The sequence below is a fragment of the Theropithecus gelada genome, chromosome 2, assembly GCF_003255815.1.
Source record: "Theropithecus gelada isolate Dixy chromosome 2, Tgel_1.0, whole genome shotgun sequence".
In the NCBI taxonomy this organism is placed as follows: domain Eukaryota; kingdom Metazoa; phylum Chordata; class Mammalia; order Primates; family Cercopithecidae; genus Theropithecus; species Theropithecus gelada.
Window position 1 is genome coordinate 33,974,276 of NC_037669.1, and position 19,148 is coordinate 33,993,423.

Genomic DNA, 19,148 nt, shown 5'->3' on the forward strand with positions numbered 1-19,148 from the left:
TTAAATTTTCCAGATTTTCCTTATACAAGTTTCTTCCAGCATGTAAATCTTATAGGCCACTTTTAACTTCAACATCCAAGTGTCCACTCATTTTATGCCTGCATTCACACTGCATCCACATTACAACCCCAGTTTCCCTTCTTTATCCAACAAATCCTGCCAGCTGTTCCTTTCTGAGTGAGCTATCATCCTAATTCCTTGTATCAATCACCAGGCCCTCAGATTTAAGAAACAAACTATGAGAGAGTTTTCTGTGTTGGCCTCTTTTTTTTTCACCAAAGATTTCTCCCAGCATATCATAGGAAAGGGAAATTGACTAGGTCACCCTCCTGCTTAAAAAACCTTCAAGGATTCACTTTTTTTTTTTTTTTAACCAAAGACTACCTTAACTCCATGTCCTGGCATTCAAGGCCATTCAGAAGTTGATGTACTTGACGACCACATGCTTGATAATCTCCAGCCAATCCAGATGGCTATGCTTCATACCATCATCCCAGTCTCCCTGTCTCTACCTAGGAACAGCCTATTGACCATGAAGAGCTCAGATCAAGACCCATCTTCTTGATAAAGCCTTTCCTGGCACTCTAGGAATCTCCTTAGCCACAGCTACACATTCTTGTCATGTTCTCAGCAGCAGATGGAGATGTATTATTCAGTTAACAATACTCCTCAATACCTGTACAGTCTCTAGATCTTCTTTTGCCCATTCATCTGTGAGTTGTTTGAGGACAAGGGGCCATGCACCAGTCTCCAGGCCTGATGCTATCACAGGATTACTCAACTTCAAGGGGCACCATGCCCTTCTATGTAAAAATACTTGCATTTATCATTTATGTGATTTTTCATCCTGAATGAATGACAGCACTGCCAGTAGAGAAGTGATTACATATAAAAACATGGATTTCTCCCCAACTCCTAAGTAAACAAATAGTTCCTTCACATGGACACAGAGAGGGGAACAGCACACACCAGGGCCTGTTGAGGGGTGGAGGATGAGGGGAGGAAACTTAGAGGATGGGTCAACAGGTACAGCAAACCACCATGGTACACATATACCTATGTAACAAACCTGCACATTCTGCACATCATTTATCACTTTTTTTAAGAAGAAATAAAGAAAAACAAACAAAAAACCAAATGGTTCCTTTTACATCTGTGATTTTGATTCAAGAATGCAAACTTGAACTTGTAAATAATAAGAAGAAAAGTATTTGATTTTAAGATGATGGAATAAAGAAAGCCTCATTTAAAGACAGAATTCTGTGTCATTCACAAGCATAAGAAGGAGCTGTTATAAAGGTGTCAAAAAACCTCTAAATAAGGTGTGGAACAAAAGATGGTAGAGCAGGAAGACGCATTCTTGGCAGGTTGGCCCTCCCAGATGGATGCTCTCTGTGTCCTTAATTAACATTTTATGTGTATACAGTGATTTCTATGAATGAGAATTATTGGCATATAAGCCAAACACCCTCTTTTGAATTCTAAGATGGTCCAGGATACAATGCTACTACACCAGAACGCAAGGGAAAATCCTAATACTTGCTTCCCTTAAAGAAAGAAGATCATGTACAATGTATATTTTAGTTTAGTTTAGTTTAGTTTATTGGAGACAGGGTCTCACTACGTTCCCCAGGCTGGTCTTGAACTCCTAGGCTCAAGTGATCCTCCTGCCTTAGCCTTCTGAGTAGCTGGGATTACAGGCACACTCCACTGCTCCTGGCTAGCATATTTAAATAATTTTTTTTACTTATAATTTTCAGTTAAAATTTTCTAGTTTGAGATGTAACAGAGAAAAACTGTGATTTCCGTATTTTATAAGTGGATAAGATTACTCTAGTCAGCATGTGTAAAGTTTATTTGTGGATTCTTCAGGAGGAAAATATCCTAGATAAACATACTAGAAGGATTTTCACAATACAAATAATGATACCTGTTTTCTTCCCTAAGATCATTTTCCAAGGCTTGAGTCTCCCGCTGCAACTTCTGGGATCTTGTGTAGTCTCTCCAGGCCCGCAGGACCTTCAGCTGAATCTTCCAGTCAGATAGGGTCCCAGCTTTCCCCAGCTTAATCCTATGATCAAGAATCAGCTTGTGCCAGGCAGAGAAATACCGTTTTTGACACTGCAGTGGACACATTAGGAAAATCACCATCCATTAGCACTAGTGTTTCTAATATCTAACACTGACAGCCCTCTCCTCAGATTTTCCCCTCACACTTATTAAAAACAAATATAGGAACTGTTGTCTTAATGGAAGGGAAGAGACAAAACACAATTCCTTTATGCTAATAATGACAAGGAATATTCAATCATGCAAATGAGGCATTCTCAGCTTTCACAACTTAAACTAAAATACTTCATTCTCATTGTAAGCCACCAGTCCCATGGGGAGCTGGAATAAGTCACATCTATGACATGAACCAAGGGGCTTGTTTGAGAAGCTTGAAAACCTGTCTCCAACATGACTCCCCGCCAAGGTGTCTTGGAGCTCAAAATACCAACCATTTAATTCATTATCGTTTATAACACCATTACCGTTTATAACTACCGTGTAGTGCCCTACACAAGTGAACGTGAGAGATTCCATGAAGATGGGATGGAGTCTCTGGTCCCTGAGAATAAGACAGCTAAAAACAACAAAATCAGCTGGGCTACTACCACTGACCACTTTGGGGCTCTGGTGAGTCTAGAGCGACTAGATGTTCAGGTTGCCTATAATCTTCCGCTACATGCATTTGACAGCAAATTAGACAAGGTCTACTGACCCTAAGGATGTCCCAAAGCAGTACTTTACTCACGATCCTAGTCTAAGAAAATCACTGAGACCTAGTCCTTGCCTGTTATCTTCTCTCTTTTCAGCAAACTTTACATTCCTTCTAGATCAAATTACTTTCAGCTTTTGGCCTTGACATCAACCATGCCATTTCATAGTTTCCTATCTATGTTCACATTGGGTTGGTGCAAAAGTAGTTGCGGTTTTTATCATTGCTTTTCATAGCCAAAAACTGCAATAACTTTTGCACCAACCTAATACTAATTTATCTGTCCCTCTTTTCTGCCTTCTTTCTGCCTAACTACTTCGGTAGTCACCTCTCTCAGGAAGCCCTCCTATTACCAGTCCCTCTACCTAAATGTAACTGCCCATCCACTGTCTTCCTAAAGCAATCTATGCTTTCTTCAGCCAAAACACCCAACACACTATATCATAATTACCAGTTTACCTTTTTCCCCTAGACTGTGAGCCTCCTGAGAGAAGGGAATAGGTCTCATAAATGGGAATGGTAAATCTGACCGTGGCATTGAGTGTGGGGAGCATCAAAACAAAAACTAACCTCATAGAAAGTGACTTCGTGGGAAATATGGAGGATGCCTGATGACCAGTTTCAAGGATGTGCCAGATTTATCAGGCAAATATTTACTGCTTCTTTCTCTATAAAAATACTTAACTTTCTTAATTTGAACATTTACTAAGCAACCATCACTGTGTTTCAATTTGGGGACTCTGCACAAAATTGTTTGACATGACCTCTACTTTTGAGAAGTTATAGGGAAAGAGGATGTATCAATGAAAAGACCAATAACATAAGAAAGCATCTACTAGAATTCTTAGAAATTGTCCATTTGGCCAGAAATGTTTTCTAAACAGGGTATTAGTTTATATTCTTGTTCTGACAAACTAAACAATATTCTTCATTATAATTTCTCATTAGGAGAAACCATGGCAAACTTTAAAAAGCCCTTTCCCTATGTCAAATGAGGCACATGTTCTAGACCTTCACCTCAGATCTCTTGGAGGGGATGAAAGAGGGGAAGGGAGAGAGGAAGGAAAGGGTATTTGCTGAATACTGGACACTCTTTCAGTTGTAACAGGGAGAAAAGATATAGCTGCCAGGTTGAGGGGTATGCCTTTTGCATCATTTGTTTACCTCTTCCACAAAACACAGCATGAAAAAAAATGGTGCTAACTTGTGTGCCATGGTCTAACGAAAATGTTCTGTGTCTGTTTACCAGGTCCCTTTAAGAAGTCCTCTTGAATGACTTGGTAAAATATTCTATGTGTAGCTATCTCTAATTTTAACTTCAGGATTATTTCAAATGATGAAAAATAGTACAAACATAATCCATCTTGACAATAATAACACTATTAATAGTGTCCTTTGATTTTGACATTCCTTTTCTTTGTAAAGTTCAAAGCATCTTACATGTAATATATTTATTAATTTGCAAGCCATCATTATAAAATAAAGATTATAAAGATTATTATGATTTACTTCACCAAGCTAAAACTTCAAGTAGGGAAAAGTTTAATGACTAAAATCACAAGTAAAGAGTTAGTGGTACATCTAAGGCTGAAACTGAAACATTCCAGCATCCTGATGACTCTAATCTATTAGGCAAAAACATCTCTCCTGAAAAAGAAGGGCACATTTTTGGCGCTTTCATAGTGAAAGGAAACTCTATACATAACTTACCATGGTAGAAAAGCATTGGTTAGGGACATATCTGAATGTAGGAGGGGAAATTTTGAGTTTATAAATTCTATAGTCAATATGTTTATTTAAAAATACTTATGTTGAGACTTTCAGACCAAAATGATCAGTTTTAAAGGTCTATAATTCAGGTTCACCACAGAGAAGCTAACACAAGAGCAAAGTGACAGACCTGTATAGCAACTACTTCCTTGAAATTGACTTGCTATTGGTTTTTTCCCTGCCTGCTCAAAAAAAGCAATCCCATTAAAATTTAAATTAAAAAAATAAAGTGTGAATCAAGAATAGCTGCTTAGTTATTCTTGATTCATAGCAAACATTATCCAGGTATACAGGAGTCCCATAAATGTGTTTGAAGAAAATATTTGGGAAAGGAATATACTCAGTTCCATCTTCTCTGGAAGAAGATGCTAGTTCTGTTTTTATTTAGAAAGGTGGCACACTTCCACAGTCCTGAACTATTTATTCTTTCTATTCCTCCCTACCCCCAGCTTACTTCCTGATGTTCCCAGACCTGCTTCTCCTCGTTAGTTTTCTATACTTTGGAACTACCATAGCGCTCTATCCCTTTGCTTTTTAAAACAAGACGTATGACTTAAAACCACAACTGGGTTGGAAGAGGAATATGTTCTGTTTAAGCCAGGAGAACTTAAGTTTTAACTAGCTAGGCAACTAGTCTGATTTCCCTCCATTTATTTCCTAGTTCATTTATTTTTATACCGTTTTTAGTTCTGATAGATTTTCAAATATAGTCAGGCACTCTTTTCCTAACTTCCATCATCTCTTTATCATAGTTGTGGTAATAATTAAGGCTTGATATAGGTAAATAAACTACAGAAAGTCACTGGAGGAAGAACTGTTCCTAAGTACCTATCTATAATAATTTCTAAAATAAAATACTACCTGGTGAAATTTAGAAAGTTTTAAAGTGAAATGGTATCCTCCACACAAAATCTTCCACAATACATCATTTGGTTGTTAAGGATTCCACTGAAGAGAAGAAATGACAGCTCGCTCTGCTAAATTTATTACCTGCACTGGAGTTGCCCTCGTTCTGTTAGCCAGAAAAGCTCTTCCCTGAAGTGTAATCACACTACTGTCACTAGGAATGATTGACGTTAGGTGGAACAGCAATTTGCTATCTAATCTTCATTGTAATTCTAACCCTGTCACTAGAGATGCTTGTTCTGATTAATGAAGCGGGTAACTCATCAAAATTCCTCAGCTATTTCTCTTTTGTCAGAAAGTTCAGTGATAATTGCATCAAAATTCTCCCTCATGGAAAAATAAACAATGAATTGTTAAGAGGACAAAAATGTCAACAAGTTTACAATTTATTTTTGCTGAATAGAACTAACTTTGTTGCAACTAATGGTCTAGGGGAGTTGGCAAAGGCTGGAATGTCAGGAAGAAAGCTACATTCCACACCCAGGCCCCTAAGTGACTCCTTGCTGTTCTCAGGCCAAAAGAACAGAAACTTTATTGCTACAAAAGGGAGCAATCCCCAACTTCCCTTTTCCTTTGCGGGCTACTGTGGCTGGGCAGAAGACACCAGAGATGCTATGAAGTCCCTGGGGATTAGAGAGTTAGTTTTAAGTTGAAATGAGGAAGGAGAAAAAAATTTAATAAAAAATGGGATCTTTGTCATGGCAAAATAAATCTCCAGTAGGAAGTGCAGTATTGAATTCTGCAATGGAAAAGCAATACCCCTGACCCATCCTATTCCTGATTTTCATAATTTTACCCCAAAGACAAGACAGGAAATCATGGTAATCCTCAACCCCAACTACATATGCTCATAACTAATTGCATTAGAGAAAATATACTCAGTTCCCAGAACACAGTGCTAAGACCTGAACTTGCTGCTGGGTTCCATGGAAAAGCCTAGAAGCCTAAACTTTGACAACCACTGCCATGTGAAATGATACCCCTGGCTATAGACAAAAAAACTACTTCTGTTATATCCTGGAAGATGTGATGCTCATTTTACTTCTATATTAAATTTTTTTCTCCTTCTTCATTTCAACTGAAAACAAAAAAAAACAACAAAAAACCCAATCCCTATCACTGTTCTAAAAGCAGAACCAAAGAATAAACCTTTACCCAACTTCAAAAATTATCAACATTCTGCCAATCTTAATTCATCTCTCCCCCAACCAACATTTTTTTCTGAAGTATTTAAAAATAAATCACAGATACCTCATATTGTATCATGCTATCCATAAATATGTCAATATGCCCTTACATAAGGCCATTTTATAAGTTCTTAATTCTGCTAAAAAGTTTCAATTGATAATATTGCTGTAATTATCTAATAGTTATGCTGTTTCACTCTAGAAATAGAATTTCAAGAAGCAATTCCTTAGTCTCACCAAATAGTAAATGCTTAACCAATAAAATTCTCTGGGTTCTTTACAGAAGAATGACCACAATGCAGCCTATCACCTGACCACACATTAGGATGGGGCTCCTTTCCCAATACCCTGAACATGAGTTCTCGTGACCTCAAGTCTGTAGAAAAGGCAGACCTACGGCTCCCTGTCACCTTCTCTTTCCCGTCTTTCTTCATGTCCCTTAGAGACCTTCTTCCCCATCTCTACCAAAATCCCTGTTATCTGCCCACCCTTCATCCTTGGCCCCTGCCAGACACACACGAACTATGCCAAGAACACAGCTTACTTCAGAATATATCAGACAAATGCTTGATTCACCTCCAGGATACTGTGATAGTAAGACAATGACGTGGTGCCTTTCATTCCTCACCCACATGGCTCTCAAGATCCTTATGATATTCACCTGAAATGTCTAGTGTTTAGGGGGGAAATAGTCTACTCTATACAATTTTAGGGAATGGGTTTCATTTACGCCAAAGTCTCTTTTTTCGATTTTTAAAAATCAAAATGTAATCAGTACTAGTTTTGAAAGACAAAAAAATCATATATTTAAAAACAGGAATCTCTGTAATAAAAAAGGCTTCATGGAACTTTGAAATGCCAAACACTAGCACAATATTTAGGTAAATTGGTCCTCACTGTCCCCTCCGTGAGAATGGGACATCTGGGTTACTTATAGGGTTAGGAAAGAAAGAACATAACAAAATAAACAATTTCTTTACCAAAACTGATAACATTTTAGATGGAAAATTTCTACAGAGTTGACTATATAAAGTAAAATATAATAATGCTTTAAACCCCTCCCAAGACATACACCACACATTGCCCTTGGCAATAAACCTAGCAGGGAGAGTTACATGAATCCCAATAATCTTCGTGTGTGTGCTGGCATTTCTCTTTTTCTTTCGTTTTATTTCTAAAGAGGTTTTTCCTTTATTTCCCTCCCCTAACATAAGAAAACATTGCTGAGAGGATGGTTGCTATGTGTCAGCTCAGAAATGGTTTTGCCTCAGTGGTGTGTAGGCAGTCCTGATAAAACTAAGATCTTTGGAAAGGAATCATGGTATATAAATGAGATATTTAACTACAGTTTTCGTCATTCTGTTGGAGAAAAACTCCAGGCTTCTTTTCCATATATAGTATCCCTACGTTTCCTTGGTTTAGTTTGAGGTGGACTTTTGGAAGGTGCTGCGCCACAAGCATAACTTTAATGATGATTTCTTTGGATCATTATTATTTCATTCTTTAACAGAAAAATCCAACCAAATAAACAAACTAAAACCTTCCCCCAAATAATTAAGATGTAGGTTAGTGTCACCCATATTTTATCATTCTCTTCAATTTTCACAAGCAGCAAAGATCATAGAGTTTCTAATCTTATTAAGAAAACCAAAATGTATTTCAGAATAGGATGAGAATTAAGAAGGCCATTTTCCAAATAGTATAAGAGTTTCACAGTTAATCCTTTGTTGTTTCTGCTAATTAGCAGTGATACACGGATTGCTGAATCTCCCCCAAGAGATTTCACTGTAAGATCAAAGAGAAAATGGGATAGGCTGGAAGTAGAAAGCTTCTATACAAAAAACGAATGTTTTTGACAAGACAAAGAGACCTGGCAATGAAAATGTGCAGAAAAGATGCATCAATAGTGCTGAACTTGTGTTTTGATAAGAGAGCCTGCACTGTTTCTCTCAGTCTCCTATTAAATAATGTGGCCCAAAAAAGATGTTAAGAGATACTCTGGGAGGAACAAATAAAATCCAGAATTAGGTGGGGCGCGGTGGCTCACGCCTGTAATCCCAATGCTTTGGGAGGCTGAGGTGGGTGGCTCATGAGGTCAGGAGATTGAGAACAGCCTGGCCAACATGGTGAAACCCCGTCTCTACTAAAGATACAAAAATTAGCTGGGCGTGGTGGCGTGTGCCTGTAATCCCAGCTACTCGGTGGCTGAGGCAGGAAAATTGCTTGAACCTGGGAGGCGGAGGTTGCAGCACACCAAGATTGCGCCATTGCACTCCAGCCTAGGTGACAGGACAAGACTCCATCTTAAAAATAAATAAATAAATAAATAATCCAGAATTAAAGCACAAACAATTACAGAAATTAAAGGAACCTAAACTACAGCAACTCCTAAAAACAGATTCTTTAACGTCTTCCTGAAAATACTCTACACAGCTGTTTCTACAGGGTTTGTACCAGTGAAACATTCTGAGGGTGCTGACAAGAGCTTCGCGTTATCTCGCCAATCCCTGCAAGGCAGCTAGGCATTTTTCTGTTTTCATCCTGTGGTCATACCTAGGCTGCTGAGTATCCAAGATTCATTACTCAAGGGCAGCTTTAGGCTCCTTTAGAGCCAAATGTTAATTGGCACCAAGATAATGAGCCCAGAAGGCCTGCCTATGTGGCCTTTACTGGAGGACTGTCCTATCTACAACAAAGTCTGTGTAAGAGCCCAAGGAGGCTGGTAGATGTATTTTTACCAAGTTATGCCCATATATGCTGGGGAAAATCTAGAGATCTACTAACCATATTACAAATGAATAACATAATTACACTGAAAAGGGAGGCGAAGAAAAGATCTCCCGTAAGTAACTCTGGAAAACAATATTCTGACTGAATACTATAAAGCTAAAACCAAAAATAACTGTACAATATTTTGCTTTAGTGAACTTATTCCCATTGTGGTATGGGTTAGCAATTCTAAAACTATTTTTATAGTGTACTAGGATTACCCTAATAAGTAAATATAACAGAGATAATGAGAGCCAGGTTTCTCAGTGTCAGAGAAGTTACAAGTGAGCAAGATGGAAAGACTACACTGAAACCTGTGGTGCTGGATTATCCTTGACAATATTATTATAAATTCACAGTTATTTTATATATATTTATATATATGTGTATATATATGTGTAGATTCATAGATACAGGAGTAAGTTACAAATAAGGAAAGGGAGAAGAATAACATGACCCTTGTGTTGCTGAACTCATGGATTTTAATATGTATACAGATAGACACAGAAAAATATAATGTGTGTGTATATGTATGTTAGTATACATACATACATACATCTATGTATATATCCATATATATTTTAGCTCTGTCTGCTGAGAAGGCCTAGAAAAAAATGACACTCCAGTAGCAGTGAACACACTTAGTGCCCAGATCTTAGTTTCCAAAAACCGTTTCTCCAATAAAATGAATCAAAGTTCCATGTAGAAGTGGTTGATTGCAGGGTAAGGGCAGGTAAAACACAAGATAAGCCTAAAGTATCTTATGGTGCCAACAAAAAAGGAAGTGTCCAAAATAGGATGGAAGCATGTTGAAAGAACAAAGGAGCTAACTTATAGGTTTCCCAATAGACACATTGAAACAATCTGAATAACCAAGTAAACAACAATATTAGATTATGACCCATAGAATAAAATAAATATCAATGAGCTCATACTGAATAAAATAAATAATTACATAAATGAATGAATACATAAATACACACATATATACATATACACATAGCTGAAGGAGAAGGGACCGTCTTCCTTCTAGAAAAATTTCAATTAATAAGTATAGAAGAAATGACGGAAACACAAAATCACCATTAGACAAATACAACATTAATAATTGCTGCAGGCAAGAGCCACCAAAGGATGTTAACCTTAATGAGTGACAGTTTACAGAGAAACAAAATATTTTCATAGCTTCACAGTATCTCCTGAAAGACAAGGAGAAGGAAAAATAGCAACTCTACAATGGAGAAACCCACACACACCCTTAACCAAGTGATCGAAATTAACATCAGTACTTATGTCCTCCTTGTTAGGATATACGGAGAAGGGCACAGTATCACATCTTATAGCATTCTTACCAAAAATGCACATTAAGCAAGGGGGAGAAAACATAAAAACACCTAAAATAAGAGACAATTATACAAAATACCTAACCAGTTCTCTTCAAAAATGGCAAGATCCTAAAACACAAGACTAAAAAATGTCACAGATTGGAGGAGACTAAGGAGATGTAATAAATAAATGCAGTGTGAAATTATGGATTGAGTCCTGGAACAGAGAAAGAACATTAGTGGAAAAACTGGTGATATTCTCATAGGGTCTATCGTTTAGTTAATGGCATTTAATGGCAGCGTACCAATGCTAATTTCCTAGTTTTGATAATTATACTATGCTTATGTAAAATGTTAACATTGGGAAAAGTCAGGTGAAGGTTTGTTGCGGGAAGTCAGGGACCCTGAATGGAGGGACCGGCTGAAGCCATGGAAGAGGAACATAAATTGTGAAGATTTCATGGACATTTATTAGTTCCCCAAATTAATACTTTCATAATTTTTTACACCTCTTTTTACTGCAATCTCTGAACATAAATTGTGACGATTTCATGAACATTTATCACTTCCCCAATCAATACTCTTGTGATTTCCTATGCCCGTCTTTACTTTAATCTCTTAATCCCGTCATCTTTGTAAGCCGAGGATGTCGCTTCATGACCCTGTGATGACTGCATTAACCGCACAAATTGTTCGTAAAGCATGTGTGTTTAAACAATATGAAATCTGGGCACCTTGAAAAAAGAACAGGATAACAGCAATGTTCAGGGAACAAGGGAGATAACCATCAGGTCTGACTGCCTGAAAGCCAGGCAGAACAGAGCCATATTTCTCTTCTTACAAAAGTGAATAGGAGAAATATCGTTGAATTCTTTTTCTCAGCAAAGAACAGCCCTGAGAAAGAGAATGTGTTCCTAGGGGGAAGTCTCTAAAATGGCCGCTCTGGTAATGTCTGTCTTATACGGTTGCAGATAAGGGATGAAATAAGCTCCGGTCTCCTGTGGCACTCCCAGGCCTATTAGGACGAGGAAATTCCCGCCTAGTAAATTTTAGTCAGACCGGTTGTCTGCTCTCAAACTCTGTCTCCTGATAAGATGTTAATGACAATGCATGCCCGAAACTTCATTAGCAATTCCAATTTCACCCTGGTCCTGTGATCTCACTCTGCCCCCATTTTCCTTGTGATATTTTGTTACCCTTGAAGCATGTGATCTCTGTGATCCACACCCTATTCGTACACTCCCTCCCCTTTGAAAATCACCAACAAAAACTTGCTGGTTTTGCGGCTTGAGGGGCATCACGGAACCTGCCGACATGTGATGTCTCCCTCGGACACTTAGCTTTAAAATTTTTCTCTTTTGTACTCTTTCCTTTATTTCTCAGACTGGCTGACACTTAGGGAAACAGAAAAGAACCTACATTGAAATATTGGGGGTGATTCTCCCAATAAAGGTTATTCAGAAACTCTGCACTATTTTTGTAGCTTTTCCATGTCAAATATTTTAAAACTAAGTAATCTGTTTTAGATGGGCCACTAATTTTGTAAAACTCTGCATATGTGTCTAACATTCATATTTGGCAGTTCCATCTAAAATATATATGATTGTACAGTGGACTTCAATACAATTTAAACATTTTTTAGAAAACATATCTTATTTGTCTCTAATTTGTTGGGAAATGTATCATGGTACTTTTTCCTTACACTTTCTCAAGATGACTCCCTGAATACTCGTTTCTCTTCTTATTTTCTCTTTGAAATCCGAACTGTTATTATATAGGAGGAATACTAATTCCATCTGTCTCATGAAGAATGCAGAATCTAAGTCTTTGCTAACTTTTCTCAAAATGTTAACTCCAAGTCTTACATTTCTTCTTACTACATTTCCTTCTGTTTTCCTGAAGCCAAAACTCTGACCAAATTTTTGTTGGCTAATAACTGAGTAATTACAACCTCTTATCAGCTAAAAATGCCACCATAAAATATGTCTACTGTTTTTAAAAAATCACTTTGACTACTTTTTCCTTTATATCTTTGTTATCCATATCATATTCAAACTCCTGTCACTGATTTCCAGGACCTTTGTAAGTCTATCCCTACATTTATCAAGCTCCCTCAGTATCTTTATAACATTCTCTTTTCTCTCGCTAAATCCATTCATTCACGTATTTATTCAATTAACTTTCTCTGAATTTCAGCAATGCCTAAGGCCCTGGGGTGGGTGTTGTAGGATATGCAAAATATACATATTTATCTTTTCTCATCTAACCCTCTCATTTACAAATCTGCCAGGTAAGTCCTTTTACCTGAAATGTCATAATCCCGAAATTCATACTTTTATCAATCCCACTTTATTGAAGAAAACTGCTTAAGTAACCTGAAGAGGATATTCACTTTTATATTAAAAATCAGCAAGTTATTTTTACAAAAAGACTAAGTGAAAGAAGGGAGAAAAGGTAAAATAAAATGTAGACCATTAAAAAGAAAAGCACAGGTATAAATGTATCATTGCCTTAGGATCAGAGCTACTAAAAGGCAAATAACCAGTTCTTGTATCTTCTGAATAATCCAGAACACAGTGGTCCTTATGGCTTCCTTAACTGGAAGCCAAGATTTCAAAAATTGTCAGAAAGCTACCTTAGTTTAAGGTTAATACTAGTTAAATGCTATTCTGAAGAGGTAATTTAGGAAGAAGTCCATAATTTACCCACCTCACCCCAGTAATTTCCCAGGATCCCACCAGAGTATATAAAGAATAGCCTCAGAACAGGGGATCTGTGTTCTGCCCTGCATACCAGGTCAGCTGGGCACAAAGAACAAATGGCATGGGCAGTTTTGGTATTTGTGATGAGGTTCAACTGGACTTAGTTTTTACTTTATCCCATCTCTGATGGAACTCTTTGTCATTTATACTACAGAATGCTAAGTAAAGAGACACTGCAATTCCCACCTGTTGATTTTCTTTGAAAGTTTGGATTAATAATTCTTTCAATTTCCTTTTTCTTTCTTTTGCCATTTTTTCCTCATCCAGAAGAATGTGAGTACTTTGAAACATGAGTTTTTCTGAACTATTTTGAGAATTCTTTTCTTGCCTTTTCTTCTCTCTATTAATAACAATTAAAAAATACATGTATATTTACAATAGATTTAACAATAAGCAATTACAACCTACTATAGCAGAATAAACACTGAATTTTCCTTTGGAATACACATATTTTTAGATCTGGCTCTAAAACTACATAGTAGGGTAATTTTTTTGGAGCCTTACTTTATTCCTTTATAAAATACAGATTAAATGAAGTAAAATTGTTATAAAGTACTTTGAAAAGTAGAAAATCTTATATATACTTTAGTATTTTTATTGAGTTAAACACTGAGCCATACTTCGATCAAAATTTGAGAGTTAACAACTACTAGATAGTCTCTAATATAGACATAAATTCTCTCCCATATAACGGGAAAAAAAGGATTCTCAAGAAAGGAATGAGATTCTTACTAAAAGGCCTCTTACAAGGTTACTAGAAAGAGGAATAACAAAAGAATCAGGTGTTATTTAATAAGGAGGGAATGGAATCTAGAATAATTTTAAAATAGCTGAAAAGGGAAAAAAAAAAAACTTAAATAGGAAAAGGCCTTTAGGTAAGTAACCAGAAATTATTTTAGTAACTTTGTTGCTCATCTTTCTGAGCATCCTCTTTCTCACCCACCTATCTATTCTTCCTCATCCAGGTCATCCCTCTTTCGCTCACCAATTCAAACAAGCTCATAGCTATGGCCTTTTTATTGTAGTGCATTTAACTGCACAGGTATATGTATGTGTATAAAGTATACACTATTAATGATGTGGTAAACGTAGCACCTAGTCAGGAATCAGAATTCATGAGCTCTGGCCACAAACCAGCTAGTCACCTGATCTTTCTTGAACTTTTGCTTCACAGTTGTGGAAACTCAAATTGAGAAAGATGCCAGGATACCCTACAGATATTCTCTCATTCATTCTCATATATGATACAGAGGGTACACAGTGTTATTTTGTATTATTGGTGATGTTAACCTTCATCACTTGGTTAAGGTGGCTTCTGCAATATAGAGTTACTATTTTTCCCTTTGAAATTAATAAGCATCTTGAAAGAGATAATTTTAAAACTAGGCAATGAAGCAGATTTAAGATAGCTTACAAATAGGTTTAAAAGGCCTATCAACAATAAGTTTTACTGACTTTTTCCAAACTATGAATGCCATAACAATGTTATATTTCATGGTGATAGACAGGTGATAGTGATTGTTAAAGAAATACAGTTCTAATACTATGAATCTGATTTTTTAAAATAACATTAGAATATATATCTGTTTTAAAAGAAATATCTGCTCATTGTGAAAAACTGGAGAAGTATAAAAGCCATCCATATTTCTCCCTTTCTTTTTTTTTTTTTTTTTTGAGATGGAGTCTCACTCACTCTGTCGCTCAGGCTGGAGTGCAGTGGCATGATCTTGGCTCACTGCAACCTCCGCCTCCTGGGTTCAGGCGATTCTTCTGCCTCAGCCTTCTGAGTAGCTGGGGTTACAGGTGTGTGCCACCACGCCCATAAAAGCCATCCATATTTCTACCCAGAAACAAGAGTCAGTCCTGTTTCATTGTACATGCCATGACTTAGCAATTTCTCCAATATTTATGAAAGTCTGTTACTATAAATAATGTTGTTTAAATTATCTTTCTACACAAATCTTTGTCTGGATTTCTGATAATTTTCTTAGGGCAGTTTTCCCAAGGCTGTAATTCCTAGGTCAAGGGATAATGCTATTTTATGGCTCTTGTTGTTTATTGCCAAATTGCTTTCTGGAAAGTTTTAAATCAGTTCATCCACCTAGAAGTAGAACATATTACCTATCTCACTGTAACCATGGATAAGATCTTAACTTTTAAAAGAAATGACTGGTCGGTGAACATTTGTTGAGTGCCCACTGTGAGCACAGCATCCTACTACCATTAAATGTTACTTGTTTTCACAATTTATTTTAGGTCAACCTAGTTTTTCCAGGGCTTGGGAGCAATCTGAAAAGCAAGGCTGACCTTAGAAAGAACTCACTAAAACACCAGTGATTGCTTTCCGAAAGGAATGGCATCTGGAGGAGGCCTCAGCCTGGCACTTGAAGAAGTAAAGCACATGTTCACTGCTGAGCTGTTTTAAGTTGGGTAGAATAAGAGCAATCAAGAACAGAGAGGGGAAAGCTGTGTAGGCTGATGGGGGTGGAAGGGATTATCTGCTAGGTCTTTGTGGCCTCTCAGTTTGAGTAGTCAGACACTTCAGTCATGTTGTTCCAAGGCTTTTGCAGTTCCTGCATTGGTGCTGTTTCTCAGAATAAATACATTAGTTATTTCACTTATAAAGCTCATTTTCTGCATGAGGATGGATAATAGTACTACATCCCGTGAGGACTATTTTTATCTTCCTCTTATGTCAGATATTCTCTTTCTTTATCAGTGGTAGTAAGACAGTGGTGACTTTCCATATGATTATCAGAAAGTAAGACACACAGTTCACAACAGGATAAGACACAATTACTGAACATGTTCAACCTCAAAAATATTATCTAACCAAAGAAATGCAAACTAACCAATATAATGCCCATGAAAAGTGTAAAAATATTGAAAATGATGATACTCCCCAGTGCTGGGAAGAGTGTGATAACTGGCCTGCTGCTGATGATACAGCAAACAAGTACAACCCATTTTGAAAGCAATTTGGCAATGTTTCAAGAGTTAGAAAAAGACCTGTGTCATTTAACTCAGAAATTACACTCCTAAGAATTTATTCTAAGGATATAATTCAAAAAAGTGAAAAAAACGTATGCTTAAAGATGCTCATTGCAATATTGTAATGGTGAAAAATCCAAAATAGCTGAAATGTTTACTAGTATGGGGAGGTGATCATTACATAAATTATGGTATAGGAACTCAATGGAGTAATATATACACCCCAGGACTCCAGGCAATGTGTTAATTACAACAAGCAGAATTACGAATTAAATGTACTTTGTGGTTATAATTAAGTATGAAAAGGGACCAAGATCAGGAGGAAACAAGGAAAAATGAAATTAGTTAATTTGTTAAGACGGTGGAATAGTGAGTGATTTCTCTTTTGTGTTTTGTTATTGCAATGTTTGCCCACTTTAAAAACTTCAGAGCACTTCTAAAATGACTGCTTAAACAGAGAAACCCCACAGTGCTTATCACACTGGCTTACATTTTCCATGCTTCTTTCACAGTGCGTCTCCTCTCAATTATCTCCCTCCGCAGCTTCACCATCTCCCTTTGAATCTCCTCTTCCTCTTTCTTGGCCTCCAGAGCCTTCCTTTTCTTCTCTTCTTGCACCAGACACTGAGCCTCCAAGAAGGCCGATTTTTTCAGGGTCTTTTGTATTCTCTGGTACTCCAGTTCTTTCTCACGTCTTAAGCGATTTTCTTTTACCTTAAAGCAAATATAATAAAGATGAAGTGTGGCCTTTCAAGTAGAAAGGGATATGAAAAACCTTACAATACATTTTGAAGTTCAGAATATAACCAGTTTGAAATATTCTGACCCAGAACTCCACTATTTACTGGTAGGATAGGAGGAATTCATCTGTTTACTGGGTAAAGACCAATATAAAATTTTAGATGCAGTCAGATGAAGATGACTCAAATAATCTGGGAATGATCCACATCACAGAAAAGTAGAGAATCTAATGAGTCAGATCCCAAGTTCTGGATTCTCATTTAGTAATGATTTCTCACTTGTAACGACTGTCCAAGGTGTACATTACTGCTTTTATTATATTTAGGTCATATCTGCATTCTAATTATAATTTAAGAAAGAACAGAACTTTTTTGGAAGCCACATTGGGAATGACAGAACAGTGATTTATTGACTTTAGGAATACCACAACCCTTTATTCATTTCTATTATTATTATGTAAATATAGCAGTGATCCTGGATCATATTTGGAAATCAAAAACATGAAAAAGCACATTCATTTTTTTCAAACCTATTAATCCTTTAGAGAGCTTGAGTAGCTATGAATTAAGGAAAGGTCCTTTCCTTCCTGCTTCACCTAACTTTACCCTTATCTTACTCTCTAGTTGTGATAAGACTTCTGATAAGACAGACAATGACTATATAGCTTATTGAACCTTCTCTCCTCCCTTTTGTCATAAATCCAAACTAGAATCATACTTCTACCCATTTCTCTAACATCCCCAGTGCTGATTATATATACCTTGATTGAATAATTTAAAGCAGTTACTTTCAAATTCGGCCATCAGAAATTCAGTGTTATACAAAGATGGCACACACACGTACAGATATTAATTCTGGTTCAATCTTAGTTCTGGATTCCCTGGCACTCCTTTACAAAGTGTTGAGACACCAGTCTTTTTTGCAATAACCTACTATTCCCTTTGGAGAAAAGAAAGTTCTCACATGCTTTTCTAATTCAAAACAGCTGAACTTGATTCAATTCAGATCTGTCTTCCATTTTAAATTATAATCACAAAATGAGTGAATTTCAGTTGTCTGGAAAAGAATTATCCTGTAACATTCACAAGAATATTAATAATATTAATGTTGCAATTTGAAAACCAAACTCAAGCACACACAATCTACATGTTTATAATAGGAAGTACCACATTCAAACTAATAAGGTTTATCTCAATACTCTTGGTCAAAATCAATTATTCTTTTTTTTGGCTATTTCTTAAATAAATTGTTTCCTACCCTCAGTTTATGAGAATTATTTTTCTTCTGAAGTTCTTATATTTTATTTTTATGCTCCCTAACCAAACCACAGATGGCACCCTTTTTCATAATAAAGCCTATGTCTTTATTTAAGCTTATTAAATGTGTTACACAAAGACTGCTTCCTGTTATCCATTTTAATTTTGTTTTTCCCTCCCACCTGCTTATGTCTCATCTCCATGGTAAGACGAGGATCCTTCTGCTGCTTCTTGTCTTGGTTTTCCTTCCTTCCAAGATCTTCCATCATTGCAGAATCTACCACATTTTTATGGAGCAGATGGTCTATAAATTTTTGAACGGTGGTACTTTCCTCTTCTTCCTCCAAATAGCCACATAAATCTGGGGGAAACAGAACAACGAAAAAGGGAAATTTTTTAAAAAATTAATTTTAGTATTATATTCATATTTACATAAAGAATCCTAGTACAGTAAAAATACAAAGCTGCGAATGTTCAGTAAATAGTAACTGATAATGGCAACTCAGCAATTACCTTCAACTAAGAGTAAAAAAGCTCCACTTACCAAGCATTGCCCTCACCCAAGCCACTAGAGTCCTTCACTGCCAAATCTAAAAGATTACCATCTAAACAACCTTGAGAACTTCAACCTAAACAATCTTGAGAGCTCTACTGCTTAAAAAAAAAAAAAAGAAAAGAAA

General features: G+C 36.6%; 2 protein-coding genes across 4 annotated transcripts in view; one reads left to right on the forward strand and one right to left on the reverse strand.

Moving 5' to 3' along the window:
• CCDC191 (coiled-coil domain containing 191) overlaps positions 1-19,148 on the reverse strand; it is an 88,990-nt gene that overhangs the window by 52,570 nt on the left and 17,272 nt on the right. For all 3 annotated transcript variants that reach the window (XM_025376446.1, XM_025376445.1, XM_025376447.1), the window contains 4 exons: positions 18,651-18,829; positions 16,962-17,185; positions 13,667-13,820; positions 1,931-2,121 (listed from right to left, as the gene is read on the reverse strand). In XM_025376446.1, coding sequence (XP_025232231.1) covers positions 1,931-2,121; positions 13,667-13,820; positions 16,962-17,185; positions 18,651-18,829 — 748 coding nt within the window. The remainder of the gene's footprint in view (positions 1-1,930; positions 2,122-13,666; positions 13,821-16,961; positions 17,186-18,650; positions 18,830-19,148) is intronic.
• The window catches only part of QTRT2 (queuine tRNA-ribosyltransferase accessory subunit 2), a 79,981-nt gene that overhangs the window by 11,099 nt on the left and 49,734 nt on the right, over positions 1-19,148 (forward strand). The gene's annotated exons all lie outside the window — the stretch shown is intronic.